We start from the raw sequence: 19,209 nt of genomic DNA, 5'->3' as shown, positions 1-19,209 counted from the left end.
CGGTGAAAAGCAACACATCATTTTTAAAAGTTAGAGATATAATGTGAAATTCTTTCTTGATGACTTTAACTTGAAACAAAACAGGACTGCTGTTTTTTTTTTTTTTTTTTTTTGTAGCCAGAAAAAAACAAGTCGCTTTGAATTATTGTAAAAAAATGTTTTGAGGGGTTAGTCTCATGATATGCCACATTATAAAACCATTTTTTTTTTTTTTTTTTTTTTTGGTATGTGTCGAAAACTTCCAATGAAACAATGGTCAGTAACAGATTATGTTTTTACGGGATTGATCACTCCTGGACTTGGACCTTGATGATGCAATATCTGTCCTGGGACCCACCCCTAACACTTGCCCTGGTCTGCCTGGGAACGTGTATAAATAATGACCCACAGAGGTGGATGAAGGCTTGAACTGAGTGCTCACTCGTGGGGTGTTTAAGCGCGGCGGTCTTTCCGGTTGCCAAATGAGTTCATTGAGCAAACACTTATGAAGTGAAAGCGACTAGAAACAGCCTGGCCCTTTAAGTCTTTTCAGGAGTGGTGGCGAGCAGAGCAAAGCAGAGCAGACTGCAGCAGCAGCAGCAGCAGCAGCAGCAGCACCCCAGCTGCGTCTCACCACCTGACAGCACAGCACAGCAGAGCGGCGGGCAGCAGCCTCCTGCCTCACATCGCTACACACCGCGTCCTGAAGGGGAATGGGGGGCATCGAGCCCGCCTGTTAGCCACTTAGATTTCCCAGAAGCGGAGAAGGCTCACGACCGGTTGACCAGCAAGATGGTATCCTGGATTATTTCGAGGATAGTTGTGTGAGTATGGGCTGGGCTCCATCTGTTGTGTTTAAACGTTAGCAGGATCAATCAGCGGCTCCTCCGTTCATCTCTCTGATGCTGAAGCGTGAGCTCTGCCGTCAATTTCCTATCCAAATATGTTTACTCTGGGGTAGTTTGAGAAACGAATGAGGATAGACTGGCATTTGAAGACTGAATTGAGCAGCAGTGGGTGCACGTTGTTGGAACGGTTGCTCTGTTTTTTTTTTTTTTAAATCAATGCGATGATGCAGCACAATCTGCACCCGCCGCGTGCTAGCCGCTGGTAGCTAACGACGCTGGGTTGATGATTTACCAACCACCTGACAGATAATGTGTTGGCAGGTGAAGGAGCTGCTAGTTAGCTGGCCGTATTGTTCCAATGCAACCTGCTTAATATGCGAGCCTCGCCGCGAGCAAGTAAACCCAGACAAAACCGCCTGCCATGGCTCCAGCCTGAATGTTTCCTGCTCTGTAGACTGAGCAGTTACCATGAGCACCATACGTTACCCTGGGCTCCTAAAATGTGATGGCGATGCTAGCCAGAGATGCGCCTCCATCCATCCATCCGTGACGAGGCATATGACTGACAAATACATAATTTTTTTTAACGTTGCAACATGTTGCAGTGACTGTAGATGGACAGATCTTTCTGGGATCACACACGCTCAGTTCAGGCCTCAGCTTCCAACAACACACACACACCACCACATCTCCACAGTGTGGATGACTCAACCAAAACCAGCAGCTCTCCTCACTCTGACCCCTCATTTAGACACATTTACCGTGCAGCACATCTGTCCTCGCTCCATGTGTAATTCAATGTCAGGCTCGACGTTAAGATGTGTCATCCCTGCGTGCTCCTTGTTGTCTGGGATGCAACTGATTTATGTCAACGTAACCATCACAGTATCACTCGAACGCCCAGGTGTGAAAGAGATGTCCTATAAATATGCCCGGATTGCATAAGAAGAGGTTAACCCTGCACACCGTTAGTGGTCGCTTCCAGCTTGCTCCTCCACTTTACTGCACCTCGGCTCGTCATGCGTCGACTGGAAAGAGGCAGAGTGCCTGGATGTGCGTCATAATGGGCCCAGCACATATTATATGTCACTTATCGTCTTTACTGAGCTGTTTGAAGACGAAGAGGTGAACTTGTGATGCGACCACGCGAGGGCACAGAGCGTCTGCTGAGGCCCCGAGGCCTGCTTCGAGTCATCTCGGCTTACTATGCAAAGCTCAGAGGCGCTGCATACATGACTGAGCAGCTCAGACAGAAGCTCTGCTTAAATCTCCTGGCAAAAAAGGAAGAAAAAAAACCAACAGATGTTCCCAGGCTAACAGCAGCTGGAAGCCCAAGTCATTTGAACATTTAAACCTCTTGTTTAGATTAAGATTGGTCAGCGGCTGGCTTCATCCTGGCTGATACTGTAAGCACACGGACATACTGGTGACTTAGACCGTACCCCCCCCGCTGTCCTTTTATTCAGCATCCTGTCACATCAGCACAAATCACCACCGAGGCACAGGATGCAACCAGATCACATCAGAAACTCAGCTCTGTGTGCATAGAGTCCCAATCGGCCCGTTCACGAACACACGCTGACCCACCTCTGGCAGAACTTTGGGTGTGTTTTTTCCACGTTATCTCGCTGCAGTCTTCCTGTCTCCGTGATCTCCATTATGATATTTGCACTGGTTATCAGGCGGGTGTGTTTTGACAAGTCACTGCCCACCGTTTTCTTCTCTGATCAAAACAACGGAGAAGCCGCACTGGCTCAAGTATAAGTAGGGCAATGAAGCAGAGTTGACGGCGTTCTTATATGTACACAAGCACAGTGCAAACATGGCTAATCTGACAGTGTGTTTGTGACGCATCTCAGTAACCCCTGGCCTCTCTGCTCCTCCGCTTTTGCAGCCTGGCCTTTGGGACTCTCTACCCAGCATACTCCTCATACAAGGCCGTCAAAACGAAGAACGTGAAGGAATATGTGAGTATCATCTCTGCAGCGGGCCGTTCGTGACCCCCGTCTGCTTCTGGTTGGCTTATGGGAGAATGCAGGAAGTCCTTTTTACTGTTAATGTTTTAAGTTTTTAGATGTGCTGCAGATGCTGAGAGGGAACGCGGCATCAAATGTAGGTCAGAACCGCCCTGTGTTTCACCAGAGGACGCAATCATTTGGAGGAGTCCTTGCTGTTTTAGTACCTTTTTTTTTTTTTTTTTAATTAAAATTTTTTTATAAAGTGGGTGGCAAAATATCCAGCATGCTTGATGATGATTTGATAACGATCTGTTTTCCAGACAAGGCTACAAGCATAGCAGGGCTGTTGAGTTGGGCCACAAAAACATTCATGGAACAGGTTCACCGTGACGTCGTAGGAACACTCAAATACTAAATGATACTTGGACATCCTGTTGTTCCTAATTCTTTTTTTGTTTTTGTTTTAATGTTTCTGTAATGCTCATATGGGGGTGTGACTGAGTTTAAAATGAAATTCAATACATCAGCATGAAACCAGGCGGTAGTCTGGTCGCATTCTTTAGAGATTAGAGCACCTCTTGATGACCGAATGTTTGTGTTCTGTTGCACTGCGAAGGCTTTTTTTTTTTTTACAGTCGTTACAAACTCGAATTAATGTCATCCCTCGCGATGAGATTAGCTTCTCCTACTTTACAGGCGATTAGCTGAACGGTCTGAGGGAACAGTTGACTCTGACAGCCGGCGGTAGCGGCTCACACGCAGCATGGCATGGCCGCCACGTGTTTGTGCAACGCTTCACAACAATGCCCTAAAGAACATCCCATGATTTCAGGGTTGTTTGGCTCTCTCTGTCCTCAAATACGTCTGTAAACGTTCATCGGGGGGCTGTTGTCTGTTCACTGTGGAGGGGTAAGCCCAAGGCGCCAGTCTTTGCTCTTGTAGGAGATCATGAACGGCCTTAAAGTGCGTGCTGTATGAATCCTCTCCATAAAGATGCACATGTGGTGCAGGGTTGCATTGTGAAGGGTGGATGTTTGGTGCAGGTGTCCAGCTTTAGGGTAACCTTTCTCTTTCTCCTTGAAACACTGATGCCTCTTAGCAAAGGAACTAATACGTTTGACTTTGACTGTTGAGGCTGTGCAGGTTTACATGAATATTGGACAGGATTTCCCTGTTATTTATTTATTTTTGCACCACACTGTAATTCTGTAACGTAAAGTTCTGTTAATTTGTTGAAACTTTCCAATTATCCCATTTCTCTTTTGGAATGGTACTTAGTTTGCCCGTCTGTGGCCTCCAAAGATGACTCGTGCGACCACTTTCAAATGTGATTTGAATCCACTCATGGTGGAAGGTTACATGCAAACATCGCTTTATTCCAGAAGGAGGCCAGTTTAAAAGGTTAGAAACAAATCAATCCACAGGGTGTTTGGTCCAAGATTGAACAGCCAAAGCATAAAATGATCTTGTCTCTTGATACTTGAATTATTCATCGTTTTAATGTGCACACCCTTTAAACCCGGTTCGGTGTTATTCTCAAACAAAATCTCACTTTTTCTGGGAGATTATTTAAAATGTGTCTGCCAAAGAGTGAATGCCATGAAATGAAACAAGCGGTAATGAATTAAGCAGTGTTGCTAGGGGAAACTGGGGGAAAGGAGAGGAAAAAAAAACAAAACAGTCCCATTCTGTCCTTGGTTGATGGTGTGGTAACTAAATGGGGTCCCTCCTGCTTACCTCATCGCTGCATCAGATGAGAGGCAGGGGAGCCAGGAGGAGGAGGAGGAGGAGCACTCTGGCCCTCAGCCTAGATTTACACTGACGAACGGCCTCCTCCTGGCAGGTTACTATGGCAACCCACCCTCTCTATCGCTGCTCAAGCAGACAGCCACAGAAGGAGCGAATGAAGAGAGCAGGGAGAAGGATGCCATTTTTAGAGCTGATGTTTTTACTCCCTTCATTCTGCTGTTTGTGAAATGATTCAGTACCGCGTGTCCATGGCCCATAAATGCTTCTAAACCTGCATCCCTGTTCAGTGCCGTCTTTATACTTCGTATACCCATATGTTTTGATTACAAGCAATGTTTCCTTCGATCTTTGGTGTTTCATATTGCCAGATGAGCTAAGCTGCCAGTTTAGTTTATACTACATATATATATATATATATTGAAGATGTTGTACGTTCTCTTTTGACATTAAACATGAAAGCCAATGTCATGTGAACTGATTGAAACCTACTTTGCAGTTCTGTGTTGGCATGTGGGTTGTACTTAGGGACTTGTTTTGCTCCACGTGTCCCGGCACGTGTGAATTGTGATGCTCTGGTTTTTCGTGTCCTATATATCTTTTTTTTTTCTCATGTCTGTGTGTGTGTGTCTCCAGGTAAAGTGGATGATGTACTGGATAGTATTTGCGTTGTTCACCACAGCAGAAACGGCCACAGACTTGTTCCTGTCATGGTGAGTCAGGAGCTCGTCATAAATGAGCTGCTTGTATAAAATCAATTGGCACGGTCACGTGTGTATCTAGTTTCAGGTGCTCTTGATATTTTTAGGCCAGCTTTCTTGTTTCTACACTGTCTTGCTTTCACTTGAGCATCGTGGTATGCAGCTCACACAGTTCTCTTTATACACAGCCTCCTCCAAGCTTTTACTTGTTCCGTAGCTCAGTGGCACAACTGTGTTTCTTTCCCCAGGTTTCCCTTTTACTTTGAGCTCAAGATTGCCTTTGTGATCTGGCTCCTGTCCCCGTACACCAAGGGCTCCAGCGTCCTCTACCGCAAGTTTGTCCACCCGACTCTTTCCAACAAGGAGAAGGTAGGAGCGGGACAGTTTGAGGTCGCAAATCTGGTCTCGCGTCCAAAGCTCGCTCTTCTCTTTTCTTGACCCGCATCTGTGTTTTTCTTTCTCGCTCCCTCCTGCTTCCACTCTCTTTAGGAGATCGACGAGTATATAGCTCAAGCCAAAGACAGGAGCTATGACACCATGATGAGGTTTGGAAAGCGGGGTCTCAACCTTGCTGCCAACGCTGCCGTCACTGCAGCCACCAAGGTGAGCTGTGTACTCGCTGATGCTGCCGCCTCCCGTTTTTATGATCCCGTCTCCTCTTTGTTTCAAATTCAGTCCTGTTCAGACTCACCGTACTAGATCTATATCGTGTCTGAATCCATTTGAGCTCACTTCTGATCTTAGAATGTGCTACCAGAATCTTCTTTAGTGATCACTGAGCACCCCTTTTTGCTTCTTTTTCTCTCTTGAATGAGAAATGAAAACCTCTGCAAAACAGAAAATGAAACTGACTTCCACTTACGCATACAGGTTAAGAGGAGAATAGAGATGGCCACGAGTTTTTTTTTCCACAGAACACCATGGTTTCTGATATTTATGCTTAGTTTGTGTTGCTTAGCTGCACCTCCGTTGCTGATTAACCAAATAGAGCCAAGTTTTTGGCTCGGTGTGAGAAAATTGTGGGAAGTGCCCATCTCGGCTTACTCCAAACCCAACCAGATGGTTTCAACTAGAGTGGTCAAACTAGAATGGTCCATTCTAATGTTTTACAATCCAAAGTCCTCAAATAGTTTGTCCTCTGACTGATAATTGAGTATTGAAATATTCAGTTTACATCAATATAAAACAAGGAGAAACCTGCAAATCTCCACAATATTCATTTCAAGAGAAAAAAGCTGAAAACTCCCGTGTATAGCATGCAGTGATATCTAATGGCATGAATCTCAAACTGAAGTCCATAGAACGACTTCAGATGCTGCATTAAAAACTTCCAACTGTAACGCCATTGTTCAGTTTGTCCCCTCTGAGCTTCTGTAGCAATATGTCAGTGCAAGGTGATGGAGGGTCATGAAAACACAGCAGTTCTTATTGGCAAAACGTATTGCGTTTCTGAATATTGTTACACTTTGGATCACTTTCACGCCGTCTCTGATCTAATGAATCTGCGTTTGCTTTCGCTGTGACACGCAGGGGCAGGGCGTGCTGTCGGACAAGCTGCGGAGCTTCAGCATGCAGGATCTGACCCTCATCAACGCCGAGGATGAGCTGTCTCTGCACCGCTCCGAAGTCCGTATGAGACGAGACCCCATGGACGAGATGAGCTCGGGGGCCAGCACGCTGCCCCGGACCAAGAGTGCCGCCGCACGGCAGAGTAAGAGATTCACGTGCAAAAGCATAAAGTCGTGCACAACATTTGTGATGCCGTGTCATGCTGCGTCACCAGCTTTCCGACCAGGCTGCAGTGTGACTATGAGGACTTCCTTTGTTTGACTTTTTACCCAAGTGGAATTGTTAAGCCATGTGGAGTCATATGATTTTAAAACGCTGCAGGATGATGGAGGAAGCTTTGCACAGAGGGTCAGGCTGAGAGGGGAGGGGGCTGAAAGCATGTGATTCTAGTGGGAGGAGTCGCTCAGGAGGACTCTCTGTGTCCCGCTGTACTGCCGACCGGCTCGCTGTGTGGGCCTGGCACGCTGCGACGAGAACACAGAGAGAGGCACGGAAACAATGAATGAACAGAGCGAGATGGCACATTAAAGGTGCCTCGTTGTGTTGGTTTAATTTCCCTAAAATGCTGTCACAGCTGGGATTAGAAATGCTTCACCTTGTGAGTGTGTTTTCAGTTATTTTCAAGACATCCAGTCAACCCGTTTACCTGAGCACAGTGCAGCAGAGTCCAGGGCACTTAAAGATTAGACTAAACACTTCCAGCCCCACGGGGGGGGGAAAAAGCTTGTCGTTTTCCACGTTCTGAGAATAGTTGCAGCATCAGCAAGAGTCTCTTTTGAGTCCACATTGATTAGAGGCACAAGGAGCGACTATTTTGTTCTTGGTGGAAGTGATCTGAATGAGATGACCCTGACTGGTCAGAGGACACTTTTATTCAGAGTGTCTTTAGAAAAAAAAACCAAAAAAAAAAAACATCCCATTTTAAAAATGGTGGAAAGAAAAACAGAAAGGTTTTACGCAATCTGACCACTAGGTGTCATCAGAGGCCGCGACTGGAATGCATGGACGCTTTGCAGCTACAACTTTTTGATTTATTTATTTTTTTCACTTTTAAAAAGATGAATAAGGAGGAATAATCAGTTCTGACGGCAAAAAAAAAAAATTGGGCCAAAATCTGCCAAGAGTTGAGTCTGGCCTCTCTCTCTAACCGACCATCTCACTTTGTCTAATCCTGCAGCCCGCTCTTCGGCAGCTGCAGCTCTCTCCGATGACACGTCGTCCCAACACGGCTCTGACCAGTCGGACACGAGGACAGAACACTCAGACGACGACGTGGGAGACAAAGCTGTCAAACGCAGTGCCAGCACCAAAACAACCAAGAAGCCCGTGGCTGTGAAGACAGAGGTAGGCCCGCTGATCACAGACCAGGATGCGCTCCGTTTGCACACTATGCGATACACCCGTCTCCAAGGTGCAGCTTTATATAACTAACCACAAGATCAAATGTTAGACTGACTATGAAAGTCACTTATTTCTAATAAGAAGGGGTTAATATTTCTGGCGGATTACACACCGACCACAAAGCTATTCTTTTGTAAATAAAGTCGTAAACCAGGCTTTACACCCCTACAGTGAGACTGTTAATGGGAATAAACTACTGATGGCATTTATTAGGGGAAAAAGGAATCTAAATATCGAAAACAAATTGGCTTCTTTAGAATCAAATGCTCACAACTTATAAAATGCAAGAACATGGGTTGTCCGGCTGTGATTTAGTTGTGTGTGTCCCATCCGAAATAGTTGCAAGTGTAGGAGAAAGAAGCCCAAAGACATTAGGAATTATTACTTAATAATGACCTAATATCACTTTAATCTTTGGCCAAACCCGAGTTGGTAAAAGCGCTTCCTGCTGGGTCGGTCCTGAAGTCATCAACATGTAAAGCTCCACTTCCTGCAGATCTGCTGGCCACAGATGGTGGCAAAAGGGGGGTGGGAACAAGTTGGTGGGCTTTTGTTTTGGTTGACCTAATGAACGTCCGGGTGGCCTCTGTGAGACGGTGGTAGCTGCGACGTTCTTCCGGCGAATCGAGTTACTCGCGATCGGATTAAGACCCTGAGATAACTCGGTTGGAAGTCAAATTAAACGTGCATGTAGATGGCTGAAGCACGTGGTGAATTAGGCTTTGCGTTCTGCGCATGCTCGAGATTTTTTCCCGGGGTAGGGAACCGGAAGTCGGAAGAGACGATATTACTGTTGTAGTCGCCGTCAGAAAGAAAACCAACGCGATGGAGAATGCGCCGTTGTGCATCGCGTTTGTGCAATAAGCAGCTCATCACAAACGAAATGTAGAGGGACGTAGCTTCATCTTGCTCTTCATTCGCCACTTTCTCGAATGCCTGAGTTTGGTGTTGAAGGGGTCAACTGGAAGTGGCTCTATTAGCAATAGTTAAAATGGATACAGCGCCACCTATCGTACCGGAGTATGACATGCTTTGTGCCTATGATCCGATTCATTCACCGCCATATATCCAAGGAGAATTATCCGATCCTTTCAGTGCCATGTAACCCCACTGAGTGTGATGGTGATCTATCTGTACATCTTTCTTTTTTTTTTGGTTTCTTTTATCCTTCTGTAGGGCTCTTTCCCCGTCAAGGAAATGAGTTGATTGCCTTTTGAACATGTAGTTTCACTTTTATAAAAGAACCAGATGTGCGCTGTGTTTTCTAAATCTGGACCCTGGTGAGGTGACGGGGTGTAGTTGGGCCTCTGAGCCCAGTGAGTCACATTATATTTAATAAAGTTGTGGTTTATTACTTGTGTATATTGATGATATGAATATGCCACAGGATTTTTGGACATTTTTGGGCCATCAGTTTCCTCAATTATTACCATTTCAACTTGGCATGTTAGCCTGCCAACGCTTGCTTAATATCAACATGAGGTGCAGATAAAGCTGAAGATAACAGTTCCGCAGGCGCTATTGACTCCAAAGTGTTTGTAAACCGCAGTCTCTCGTAATGGAATCTTCCCCGTACCTCGTCACCATTTTAACAATGAATTGTTTCCCCTCTTTTTTTTTTTTTTCTTTTTTTCCTTCTGGTAAATAATCAGCCGTGTTGTTTGCTCTTTACTTCTCTTCTGACTCTGACAGACTCAAACCAAGACAGTGAAGAAGCCGGCAAAGAAAAAGCCCACCACTAACAATGCGGAGACCCCTCCATGAGTCCTGCTGTCCGCGTCCACTGGCTCGAACTGGCGTCACCCACAGCCTGCAGTCGCTTCTTCCTGTTTTGTCTTCACACAAACACACGTATACACCACGGATATATCTATGTAGATACCTGTCGAGCCCTGAAATTGTGTCACTTCTGGTTTTTAGAACAAATTGCAGATTTAGTTTTTTTTTCTTTTTTTTAACGGCATGTGGCCACATGGTTGGTTAGATTGTCTCATATTTGCTGTCTGGTTGCATATTTTGTCCCACTCTTAAGGTCATATTATCAGAGATTTATCTGCTTATTTTAGCCTTAAAACAGCGAGCAATCTGGTCAGAAATGCTCCTTTTTTCCGTTGTCACCAGTAGGTGTTCGATTTCATTTATTTTTCCACTGTTGCCCCGCAGAAACTTTTATAATTGAGTATCTTTTGAATTGTTGCCTAAATATTCCGTTCTTCGCTTTAAGTCCTCTAGATTTGGATGATGCCCACATGCTTCGAGCGGTTGCTAACGGCTTTTGGTTTGAATCTTTATTTAGTCACAGTGGTAGAAATCCTCTGACAGATGCAGGCGACCAAAACATTTAAGCGTATTGTGCCTGAGGATTTAGCTGAGAGGTAAAAGGAGGATGGGATCAGCTTTGATCGGCATTAAAATCCTTTTTGTTCGAGCACTGCTCAGCTAAAAGCTCCTGAAACTCTTCTTTTAGCCCGTTCTCTTTCATTTTTGTTTCTCATTTTACTTCAATTGCGACATCTTGGACTGAACGTTTTTGTTTTTGTTTTGTTTTGTTTTTTTCCTCACAGCTTGTATGAGGGGTTCAGATTTGAGCTTCTCCTCATGAACCTCTGAGTGAGCCACTCTTTGCTGCGTTCAGGACTCACTCAGGGCTCTTTTTCTTTTTAATTTTTAGGAAAAAATATTTATTCCTGCGACCTTCAGGTCGCACACAATGCAGGTGACTGAGTGGTTTGTTTGGTGCTGGCTTATGACCCTTCAATTAGACACCACTCTTGGGTTGTTCTTCTTTTTGTTCATTGTCTATGATAGCTAATTTATGACACTTTTGGTCACGTGATCTGAGTAATGAATATGATCAGTATGCTGTCCCTGAGTGCTAATAGCCATTTGCATCCGCTGGGGAAGTGTCAGTGCTCGTGAGCGAAAACCTGCTCTCACCACAGTGATGTCTGTATATTGTTCGCGTTCAACATGTCGCATTAACGAGAAGAAGCTCTGCAGACTGCGAGGAATCATTTTCTGCTTCCGGTTGTAGTTTCAGATATGGAGGAAGAGTCACATGAGGCTGTGGGGGTTTCTAAACATACTGGACACGTGGCTGCCAGCCACTGTGCTGGACACGGTTTCTTCTGAATGCACCAAAGCATGAGACAGTATGCGTGCATTACTGCTGTCTGCAGTGTGATATCGGTGCGAGCCAGTAGGGGGAGACAAAGTCCACCTCAGCTGTTGGTGAAGTTGCTAAATAACATGTAAACACACTGTACATAGGAACCTTAACTGTACATACAGGCTGAGCTTGCTTGCCTTATTCATTCTCTGGGCATAAGTACATTAAATCTTTTTTTTGTGAGTGTGACTTCTGCGGAGGGCAGTGATTTCTGCATCATATCAATTAAAATGGTTTAATTTTGTCTTTTTTTTTGCTAAAACATTTTAACCTCATGATGCAGAATCTGCAGCTCTTTAACTGATGATTCTACGTTTGCAGCTTTTTTTTTTTCTCCTCCATACACACAAACTCTCTCTCTCACACACACAAAAACACTTTTGGGGACAAAGCTTCAAAATAATTTTATTTTGTCTTCATCTTATTCAAAATACAGTGCTGCATTTTTATCTTGTGTCACTTTTTTGAGGTATTTATTGCTGGTTCCTTTGTGTATAAAATCAGTACTGTCTATAGGGGTGTTGAATTGTACATTTTTGTGTAATTTCTCAAAGCATAAAGGATGACTGAGTGTGTGTGTGCTGGCACTGTTGTACCTAAGAAGGTCCTGCATCAGTAAAGAAACTGCAACTAATAAAATAAATTAAACCAGTGAGTCAGGCTCTTCGTACGGTCGATATTAAACAGCAGAATCTTAGTAAAGATGAATGACAGTCGATGTTATAATTTTGATCACATTCTTTATTACATTTGTATCATTTTATTTTATTAAGATCTAATTTATTGGTCATGCATACATGCATACACACGAAATTTGTCCTCCGCTTTTAACCCATCCAGGTTGGCACCTGTTGCACATGCACAGGGTCACACACTCAGAGACAGATGCCAACCTGGAGCGGTGGGCAGCCATGAAGCGCCCGAGGAGCATGGGGGTACGGTGCCTTGCTCAAGGGCACCTCAGCCGTGACAAGGAGGTGGACTGACACCACAGTTCCACCATTTATTATTATACTCTTATTTGGTTTGGATGTTCTCCATCCAAAAAAAAGTACAAAAAGTCTTTATCATGATGTGCCAGGAAAGAATTTGCTATGATGTAGTTCAGATCGGCTTGTATTTTGGGACGGATGAGTGTCATCATAGTATTTTCAATGAATTCACGCCAAATCTTAAAAATGCCATCTTTCACCTTAGAGGGAAGTTTGTTATAAGAATAAATTTTTTTCTTTCCATTCTCCAAATATTCGGCATATGTACGTTTCGTCAGCTTTTCAAGTGAACTAATACATACTTGAAAATCCTTTTTCTCCTTTTGATTTCCAAACTTAACACCCAGGCTTTTAAATTTCGATCTCAATTTCTTCAAATTGATTACAAAAGCATGTCCCTTATATTTGTCAAACCATGGATGATAAACCGAGGTTTTATCCAATATTTGAGAAAAACTCAGTTTTTGAAGACCACCTTCACTAATTGGTCCCCAGAATTCTGAGAATACAACTACTGTGTATATGTTATATTTTTCCTTAAAATCATTAGCCATTACTCCAATTCTAAAATAACATGGGACTATGTTATTTTTTTCCCTCTTAAAACATGGACTCTTCTTTGTATATATTACAATAAATTTTCCTTTTTCAATGAGCTCTCGGTGCTCATCAAAATGTTTAATAATGTATTCTTCAAGAAATTCTTCTGCGTGTTTGTTTTCTTCATCGTCCCTATATGGTTTTGTTGGCCCAAAATTTTTTAAAATTTCAAAATTTTCAGAAACAATCATAGCAGAAGCATGTTGACCCTTTATATTGCTTCTACTTTTTAAGCTACGTAATAACCGTCTCAGTTCTCCGTTCATCGACCATGCTTTATCGACTATTGGTACAAGAGGGGGAGGATTTTCTTGTTGTTCTTCATCAGGCTCCCAGGACGGGTGAATGTCGATGCTCCTGATCGTCTCAGGTGTTAAAAGGCAAGAGGTTTTAACAACAAGCCTAGATGGAAATAAGGAGTTCAAAAGGAGGTTTTGGTTAATAAAATACGTTTGTGCTCATTTTATTTAAAAAACATTTTCAATTATGTTGAAGCAAAAATAAGGTAATCATCTGACTTCTTTAATGTCTGCAGAACAATTAGATTCAGTTTTATTTAGTAAAGCCAACACAAATCACTACGATAGACAGAAGTTTGAAACCTACTTTGAAGGATCATTCCTGTCAACAGTGGTGTGAGGACAAGAATTATTCAAATTATGAGGTTTATCGATGACAGAAACCTCAAGATTCGTACAGCCCTCAGAGATCCCCGGTATTTTAACGACATATTTTCCCAATCTGGATGGGAAGGAAAAAAAATACAATTTTGGTGTATTTTAGTGGTCATCTTTTGGAGTCTGTGGGTCTATAAGAAAACCTGAATCAAAACAGTCTGAGTTAAGTCTCCTTGAAGTTTTAAATCAGTTTATCATTTTACACTTATAAATGAATAAAGTAGTAAATGCGTTATATAAAACTATATAGCAACAACAATTAATACAAAATATATCCTCATTGCTGTATGATTGTGAGGTTAAGCATTTACGTAATTAACTTTTCAAATTTGCTCAACCTAGTCTATCAGGAATAATTTGATTTAATTTCTGAAATTACCTTTCAACGTCCCGAGGCTGATTGGAGGGCATCTCCATCACCTGCACAAATAAAGGATCTGTTAATTATTCATGTTAATGAATTGAATAAAAATAACTAAAATAATTTATGGAGGGAATGTCTCGCTAGAAAAAAGCAATAAAGAAGTTGGTAATATCATCAGAAGATTTAGAAAATTCTGAAAAATTGCAGTAAACGTCCTTGCCATTAAATAAATAACTGAACAAGCAAGATCCAAAAAAGCCGTCACCTTCTAGGGCCTGAGCTGATTTAAAAATCATCTGAAATGCCTTTTGGAAGTCATTGATGCTCCATCGCAATTATTAAAGAGGGGTGAGACCATCCCATGCTTTGTCAGTACAGTGTTCAAAAGCCAGAACCGGTGAAAATATGGTTCTGTCTCCAGAATAACAAACCAGGCGCTGATCTGGCCTACCTGTATTCCAGAGCTGTCAGTATTTCTGGTTCAGCCTCTGAAACACCAAATCAACCACTCCCAGAAAGTCCAGCAGACTGAGAGCATTTTCTTCATTTATCTCTCTAACTAAATATACAAAATTAAACTCTATAAGGACAGAAATGTGATCAGTTTTTCTAAAATATCCAAGCTTCTAAATGTATGACTGTGGTCACCTCTTTACTGGAAAGCCAGCTTACTATCTTTGGACCGATTGGATTAAATGTTGACCAAACAGAAAAAGCTAATCTGACATAAAAAACCTTGTAATCATATACTCATAGCTGTGCACCAGTCCTCATTAGCTCCATCACGCTATTCAGTGGCCCATATTATCTATTTCAGTGCATCAATCAGTGGTTGACCTGCTTGCTCCGTAAAAAAACACTGTAACGCTGCAATCCCCATAAAAAGAATTAGAATTGTTGTGTATGGTCGCTCTGACTCACACACAACAATTTGATCGATTTTCACAGTCTTTAACACAATTTAATTTCTCCTCGAAAGTGACTTTTTCTCAAAGAGAAGCTACACTTACACGACATAAATAAGAAAAAAAGAGAATTGTTGCTGCACTTACCGTATGGCCTCCTCCACCGGTCGTTGTGTGGGTAAATCTAACTTTTGCCTATTATATATATATATTATTTTCTTTATTACTCTCTTTATTATTTTTTATATCAGCAAATGATAATAATACAAGACTAAAATATAATAACAATAAAAACAGATAGGTATCTGCAAATAATTTTCTTTACCCACACAAAGGTGTATCTTTCTAAACTGCCTTTATATACCATATTCCTCTTTTCGTTAGCCAATCATCTGTTGCTGCCTTCCTGCGTGACACGACACGTATGCTGGAATGCTGAATGTCAACATCACAGGGTGGGGCACATTTTTAGATTGGTACTCCTGAAACTGGCTGAAAATTGGTGCCACTCCAGCCCCAGTTAAATCAATGTTCATACTTAAGAAAACGAAACTAAACAACAATGAAACGGCAATCGACACAAGCAAAACTTTGAGAATAACAGCAATGAAATGTTTTTCGTCACAGGCGATGACAGATAAGCTCTCAGCATAACGAAGGAAATCAGAACGCTTGTTCGATGTACAAAAAAATGAACAAACGTTTAGATAATTAATAATGAAGAAATTATCACTAATTCTGTAGTGTGCGCTGGCTGGTTAAACCAATCATTATCTAATGATTTATTGTAGGATACTGTGATCTGTTCTCGAGTAACTAAGATGATCTGCTATATGGCCCTCCCTTTAACGCATTCACAAAGTGAAAAGAGTCCGTGAACAAACTGGAATCTATCATACAAATATACAAATATTTCCTTTAATCCCAATAACATGTTCAAAGCCCCTGTAATAGCATGTTGTGATTGATCGTATGAAATGCAGCACTGAGATCCAACAGGACGAGCACAGACACAGGTCCACCATCAGGGGCCAAGAGGAGACCATTGGTAACTTTCACCAGTGCTCTGATGTACACTGGGTCCTGACTGAAACTCTTCCAACAGATTATATCAGTGGAAATCATGATGATGTTGAGCTGCAAAGGTTTTTCAAGAAGTTTAGACATACATGGGAGATTAGCTCTGGTCTGGAATTAGCTAACAGTCCTTGATCGAGAGAAAGTTTTTCTACATAAAGGTCTGATTGCAGCAACATTGAAAGTCTGTGGTACATAGCCTGTCAACAAAGATAGATTGGTCAAATCCAACATGGGTGTTAATGAAGGGAAAGACCTTCTTGTACAGTCTCTTTGGGTCTCAAATACATGTTGATGGTTTAGATGAAGCTATTGTTGTTGGTGTAGTTTATCTTGTTGTTGTTCATCTTTAATTGTCTTTAATTTATTTTTATGTCTCGTTATTTCCTGGTACATAAAACCTCAGAAATGAAAGCAGGTGTAGCCTACATTCTTTCTCATGAGTGTAAACTGTTGCTGCCAAGCTGAGTTTGGTTCCATGCACATGGAAGAATGCTGTATGTCAAGCATTAGATTGTGCAAGTGATCATACCGGGAAGTTAGATTAAGGGACACAACGTACTGTCAGGCTGCATATGTTCTATCAGTCAGCATGCCAAATGTTATTAACCTTCAGAATGTTTAGGAGAGAGACCTGTTTTCCTTCATTTGTGCTTTGTCCTCCACAGAATGAAGGGGACTGTTCTGTAAAATGCAAAATGTGAATAACATACTAATTCTACATTTAATTCAAGGCTATGTGTGTACATTTGAATTCTATCAGAGAGAAACTGTTACTATGTTTGGGAACTTTGTGTTCATAAGAGTCATTATCGTTGGTTATAAGTGAGCTCTAATATCACTGTTGGCTTCTGTAGTTGTCTTTTTTTTTACATGAGGACCAGAGTCGTGTCTCAAAGAAGCAAAGAAGCCATTCTGTTTCTTAGCAACAAGGAAAGAACAGCAAGAGGAAATCATTCAGTCATTTGCAAATGGAATATTACCTTTCAATACTTTAACAAATAATCCAGGCTTATTCCTTTTACTGTATTTTATTTGCAATAAAATATGCAAGTTTTCTTTTATTCTCTTGCTGTGATTAAAACTTTCACCCTCTGTACATGGGACACCTGCTCATCCAGGTAAGCTATCCGTTACCCCAGTTTCTCTTTTCTTATTTTCATATCAGAGGTCCTATTGTCCATCATAAAAAACACCAACACACACAAACTTGTTTTTTAAATCTTTCTGGAGATTCAGCATTGACATACTGCATTAATTAGCCTCTTATCCTATACCTAATATTAACCTATTACTAACCCTAAACATAAAGCCAAGTTTTGACCCCTCAAAAGTCTCTTTTAACATGTGGAGCCCTTTTGGCTCCTACAAAACAAGTTGGACCAGACAATTACAGAAGGCTCCTTTTTTTTCATCCATTTTCTATATGCGCTTAATCCAATTTCCAATTCAGGGTCATGTGGGGGGGGGGGGGGGGGGCAGAGTACACCCTCTCATACCTGAACAATGAAGTCTTGACAGAAGTAGCACAAAGGGTTTAATTAAAAATAAAAAAAAACACGTGATAATCTTCTTATTTCCTGCTTGTCCTGAATGACGATCACTACTTTACCAATAATTTAGTGTGTACGTGGAACAACTAACTGATGGAACTGGACTTTTCTTATGAGAATAAGAAGTGATGCAGAACAAAACTCTCTCTGCACTCAGTGAATTTGCATCTTTACCCTTTTAACACATTACATCCACTGTTTTATGCCTGCACAGTTCTAAATGTGAAAACACACTCCCAGGATTTATTATGCTATAAGTCAACAGAGGAATATGTATAACTCATTGATCGTACACTATGGAACTAGAAAAAAAGCTGTTTCCTTCTCAAGTTTCAACAAAAATGAACTCTAAATACTCGATTACATGCAGGCTGCCACTGGGCTGACTGGAAGTTAAACTACCATTTGGACTGGTGGAGATGTTTCACTACATCTGGTTTGTACATGATGGCCTTTTTCAGTCAGTAATGTGCAATCGTGCAGAAATGTCTGTACTGCAGTTTTGTGAATAAATCACTGATCAGACATGAGGAAGAACAAATTCCACTCTCAGTAGCTTTGAATTGATCAAGAAGTCCAAATTAGGTGTACATTATTTGAACCGATAGTTTGTGACATGTGGAACGTAACTCATTCAGACCTCTTTGTTACTAAGGTGTGGTGTCGTCATCATGCCACAATCTAACAAACCTATCACCTGACAATCCGTGATGAAAAAAAAATCATTTTTCAAACCAATCATCACCTGTTCATTGTTTGTGTAATAGAACACCTGTATGTCCTTTCTAAAAATGTATCAGTTCATTCTCAATTTCCATGTTTGTTAAAGTTTTATTTACCTAACAGTGTAGATATACAGATTTATTTGATGTCTTCTATCTTAACTGCAAATGTATTTAGATTTTATTAGAATGGGGCGCACAGCTATTTTTCATCTAAGGCATCATCTGTTCAATTAGTGTGTATGTGTGTTGTGTAGTACTAAACAACAATAAAGTACTAGTATACTGTTTGGTCTCGGCGTGTACTTTTAATTGAAACAGTGCTGTGGCTGCAACTCAGGCAGAACGCATACTGAGAGGCTATCAATTTAAGCACAGGCTGGATGACCGGGGAGATGCCAAGCTGAAGTGAACTGCTGTTTGGGAAACTGTGGGTGTGGGAAATGTCCTCTTCTGAAGCATGGCTGAGAATACTGATCTATTTGGCATATTTCATCATCCTTACACCGTATTCAAGTTTTTTGCTCTTGGCAACTCGGCCACATTGCAACCACCTTTTGGACTTCATACAACATATTTGACCTTCGATCCAGATTTAGAATGCACACGTGCGTCCCCTGCGTTCAGTGTTGTAGTCTCGCTTCTTCCATGACAAAAGTACCTCTGACACACAGTGGTACCGCAGTCCCACATTCAAACCAATATCAACTCACTGGTATAACCTCTCAGTACTGTTCTGTTATCACCCATTCAAACAGCTACATGGTGTCTTGTATGTGTGTGTGCAGGCTTTTAGAAATATGTGTTTGGGTTTTCAGTAGTTTTTTATGCGAGATGTTGCTCTTGTACGTGTGTGAGAGTTGATTTTAAGTTGTTATACAAGTGATTGTAGCGGCACATGCATGTTTTCAGAGGTGGATGTGTGAGTAAAAAATAGATGCTGTCCTA

General features: G+C 41.9%; 1 protein-coding gene and 1 long non-coding RNA gene across 3 annotated transcripts; one reads left to right on the top strand and one right to left on the bottom strand.

The window, feature by feature from the left end:
• Nucleotides 1-590: 590 nt before the first annotated feature.
• Nucleotides 591-12,026, top strand: reep2 (receptor accessory protein 2). 2 transcript variants are annotated; one of them, XM_075481235.1, is made up of 8 exons: nucleotides 591-803; nucleotides 2,722-2,794; nucleotides 5,168-5,244; nucleotides 5,481-5,601; nucleotides 5,722-5,835; nucleotides 6,769-6,943; nucleotides 7,979-8,145; nucleotides 9,895-12,026. In XM_075481235.1, the coding sequence occupies exons 1-8, from the start codon at nucleotides 772-774 to the stop codon at nucleotides 9,964-9,966; spliced, it is 831 nt and encodes a 276-aa protein (XP_075337350.1). In that variant the 5' UTR covers nucleotides 591-771; the 3' UTR covers nucleotides 9,967-12,026. The 2 variants fall into 2 exon arrangements, with proteins under 2 accessions (XP_075337350.1, XP_075337349.1); XM_075481234.1 differs by having other exon boundaries at nucleotides 6,763-6,943.
• Nucleotides 12,027-12,091: 65 nt separating this feature from the next.
• LOC142397682 (uncharacterized) lies at nucleotides 12,092-15,264 on the bottom strand. The gene is made up of 4 exons (XR_012772721.1): nucleotides 15,057-15,264; nucleotides 14,020-14,060; nucleotides 13,570-13,704; nucleotides 12,092-13,365 (listed from the first exon to the last, which is right to left on the bottom strand). It is a non-coding gene; the product is annotated as an uncharacterized LOC142397682 (long non-coding RNA).
• Nucleotides 15,265-19,209: the final 3,945 nt, after the last annotated feature.

Source organism: Odontesthes bonariensis, chromosome 13, assembly GCF_027942865.1.
Source record: "Odontesthes bonariensis isolate fOdoBon6 chromosome 13, fOdoBon6.hap1, whole genome shotgun sequence".
In the NCBI taxonomy this organism is placed as follows: Eukaryota; Metazoa; Chordata; class Actinopteri; order Atheriniformes; family Atherinopsidae; genus Odontesthes; species Odontesthes bonariensis.
Note: the sequence above shows the minus strand (reverse complement) of the source record. Positions and strands in the feature narration are given on the sequence as shown.

What these genes read in the sequence shown, in the direction of transcription:
- reep2 (XM_075481234.1), top strand. Translation starts at nt 772, where the DNA reads ATGGTATCCTGGATTATTTCGAGGATAGTTGT. An exon ending in CTCTTTCCAACAAGGAGAAG is followed by an intron (nt 5,602 to 5,721) that starts GTAGGAGCGGGA and finishes CACTCTCTTTAG; the next exon opens with GAGATCGACGAGTATATAGC. An exon ending in GAGTGCCGCCGCACGGCAGA is followed by an intron (nt 6,944 to 7,978) that starts GTAAGAGATTCA and finishes CTAATCCTGCAG; the next exon opens with CCCGCTCTTCGGCAGCTGCA.